The sequence below is a fragment of the Galeopterus variegatus genome, unplaced genomic scaffold (assembly GCF_000696425.1).
Source record: "Galeopterus variegatus unplaced genomic scaffold, G_variegatus-3.0.2 Scaffold7465, whole genome shotgun sequence".
Classification (NCBI taxonomy): Eukaryota; Metazoa; Chordata; class Mammalia; order Dermoptera; family Cynocephalidae; genus Galeopterus; species Galeopterus variegatus.
In genome coordinates, this window is record NW_007733576.1 from 18965 (window position 1) to 21769 (window position 2805).

The 2805-nt window shown below is 51.7% G+C and overlaps 1 protein-coding gene across 1 annotated transcript in view; it reads left to right on the forward strand.

The window, feature by feature from the left end:
• Window positions 1-2805, forward strand: part of ROR2 (receptor tyrosine kinase-like orphan receptor 2) — a gene marked incomplete at its 5' end in the record, with an annotated part of 15140 nt that overhangs the window by 3892 nt on the left and 8443 nt on the right. The window contains one exon of the mRNA XM_008591984.1: window positions 1351-1596. Coding sequence (XP_008590206.1) covers window positions 1351-1596 — 246 coding nt within the window. The remainder of the gene's footprint in view (window positions 1-1350; window positions 1597-2805) is intronic.

Below are 2805 nucleotides of genomic sequence, written 5' to 3' on the forward strand. Positions count from 1 at the left end.
GGGGGAGGCGGGCCGCTCCCTGCTCACCCTGTGCTCAGCAGGCGCTGCGGGCACTTTGGGGAAACATAGACTCAGCTCCTACCCCTAGAAACCTGGGGCATTCTCAGCCTTGCACAGGTTGGAAGCACGTGGAGATGTTGCCTGTCTGGCCTGGCAGGAGTTCCAGAAAGACCCGTGACTATCAGGCATCACCAGAGAAGGAATGTAGAAGCCTCTTCAGGCTCCTTTCCTGCAGACGCCTGCAGCGTGGGGCCTTAGAGATGAGGGCGCGAGGCACTTAGTGCTTCTGAGCCGGAGGGCTGGGTGGGGCCCGTTCGGGCTCTACAGAGGGCAGAAGAGCATGCTCCCCAGCTCCCCTCTTCTGGGCAGCAGAGTGGTCCCTACTCTCTGGAGGCTTAGGAAACCTCACATCATGAGCTCTGGCAGGGTGTAAAGCACAGGACAGGCAGTGCTGCTGACATGTCCAGGGAAACCTGTTTGCTCACATCACTGAATAAATCGGGGTTGCTGCCCTCCGTGAGGGGTGAGACAGGGAAGTGGCCACCTTTCTCCGAGGTTCCAGGGCTGTATTTAGCTTCTTTGACTAGTCTGGGAGTCCCAGGAGTGGGTGGGGCCCCTTACCAGGACAATCAGGACCTGGTCTCCGGGCCCACTGTCTGCATTCAAATCCCACCTGCAGGGCTTACCCCAGTGACCTGTGCAAGCTGCCTAACTCCCGTTTTCTCTTATTCCACGGGGACAGTAGGATACTAACCTTGTGGAACTGGAATGGAGATTAAATGAGTTAAGATTTAGAAAGGTCTTAGAACAGTACACAGCACGTGGTAAACGCTACATAAACCTTCAGCCAGTGCACGTCCCTGGTTCAGGGGCTCCTCTGTGAAGGTGCGGTGATGTGTGTCGTTCTCACGTGGCTGCACTGCTCCTCCGGGGCAGCGTGGCAGGGCCAGGCCTGGGTGCTTGCCCCTCCTGCTTGCACAGGTCAGTTCTGTTGCTAGATCAAGTGACCGTGAGGCTGAGCTTGACATCTCTTTCTGGCTGAGGTGGTGGAGCATAGGTGCAAGGCAAGTCCCAAGGGTGGTTTCCGGGCCCTGGAATAACTTCTGATGGGGTTTCTTCTGCATATATGTCCCTAATGCACCCTCAGTTTAATTTGTGGGCTTGGGACATTATTGAGTCATTACTTTTAATGATGATTTTCTTGAAAGTTATGTAAAGTCCTTCGATCTTTTGTAAACTCCAGTTTGGGTACACAGAGGCTAAGTGCTTTTGTCGTTCCTTTCTGAGATAGTTGAGGAAGGGTGAGCTGTGTACCCCCAGAGGCTTTGCTGACGTGTCTTCCTCTCTCAGACCACCAGTGCTACAACGGCTCAGGCGCAGACTACAGAGGGACCGCGAGCACCACCAAGTCGGGGCACCAGTGCCAGCCGTGGGCCCAGCAGCACCCCCACAGCCACCATCTGTCCAGTACAGACTTCCCTGAGCTGGGAGGGGGCCACGCCTACTGTCGGAACCCAGGAGGCCAGATGGAAGGGCCCTGGTGCTTTACGCAGAATAAAAACGTACGCATGGAACTGTGTGACGTTCCTTCGTGTAGTATGTATTCTCTCTCTTTTTTTTTTTAGTGTTGACTGTTGGGTAACTTGTGATGGGAGTCTTCTGTCCTGACTGGGGCTGTAGCTCTGGGCATGTCCCGGTAGGGGGGGACCATAGCTCCCCCATCTTATCACCATGATCATTTGTTTTAACTAAAGCTGTTGCTGGTTGTGAAAGTAACATCTGGTCATTATAGGATATTTTAAAATATAGAAAAGTCTGAAGAATGATGTGCAAATTGCCCCTAATTTGACCACCCAGTGGTGACTACTGATTGCATTTGGGGGTCCTTCTGTCAGCCCTTTTTCCATGTATGGTCCTGGGATATTCTATTTGGCATCTTGTTTTTGCATTAACATTATGACACAGTATTTCTTAATATTAGTAAAAATGCTTCCCCCTACCCCCAGTTTTTGAGCTTCTCAGCTTTCACACATAGATTTGGTAGAGCAAGGAGAAAATAGAATTCGGATCTCTTGGCTATTCCTTGCAGACATGTCTGTTACTTCACGAACAGGACAAGAGCATGCAGTTCATGGCTGAAACCGTCAGCAGCTAGTGTTTCTGTGTCACTGTCACGTACGTCCCCCTAGCTCAGGAATCTGGGAGAGCAGACTTGGCAGGACTGGAGGCAGTGGGTGGTGAGAGACCGCGGGGCCACTGATAGAGCGAGATCAGTCAGTGGAGCCCAGTAGGGCTCACTGCACCTGAAACCCCGTCCTAGTGTTAGGGGGCCCTGCTGCGGAGGGAGCGAAAACTGGCATTAATTAATTAATTAATTACCTTCCTGAAGCACAGTCTGGCACTTCCAAATTTGGCACTGCCGTTGGCTCAGCAGTTCACACACAGATCTTCAGGAAAGTGTGTTCACTGCGGGAATGCATTTTAAGAATGGAAATGTCAGGAGTTGTATCAGCAGAGTGGTGTGCTCAGTCTGGGGCACTGCTGCCCGTTAAAACCGCTTCCTGCAGGGAAGGATGTCCAGGGTGCCCTCCCTGGGAAGGAAAAAAAGCAGCTTGTTGGGCAAGAGCTGTGTTAACGTGGCTTTTTTGTTTATTGGTTTGTCTGGTTTGGTTTTTGGCAAAAGGAACATCATGAATGGAAGTATGTATGTGTGAACACACTCAGGCATCTGCACTTCATGGACGGAGTTTTGGGAAGGTGCACACTGAGCTTTTAGCAGAGATTTCCCCAGACCTATCAAGGTAT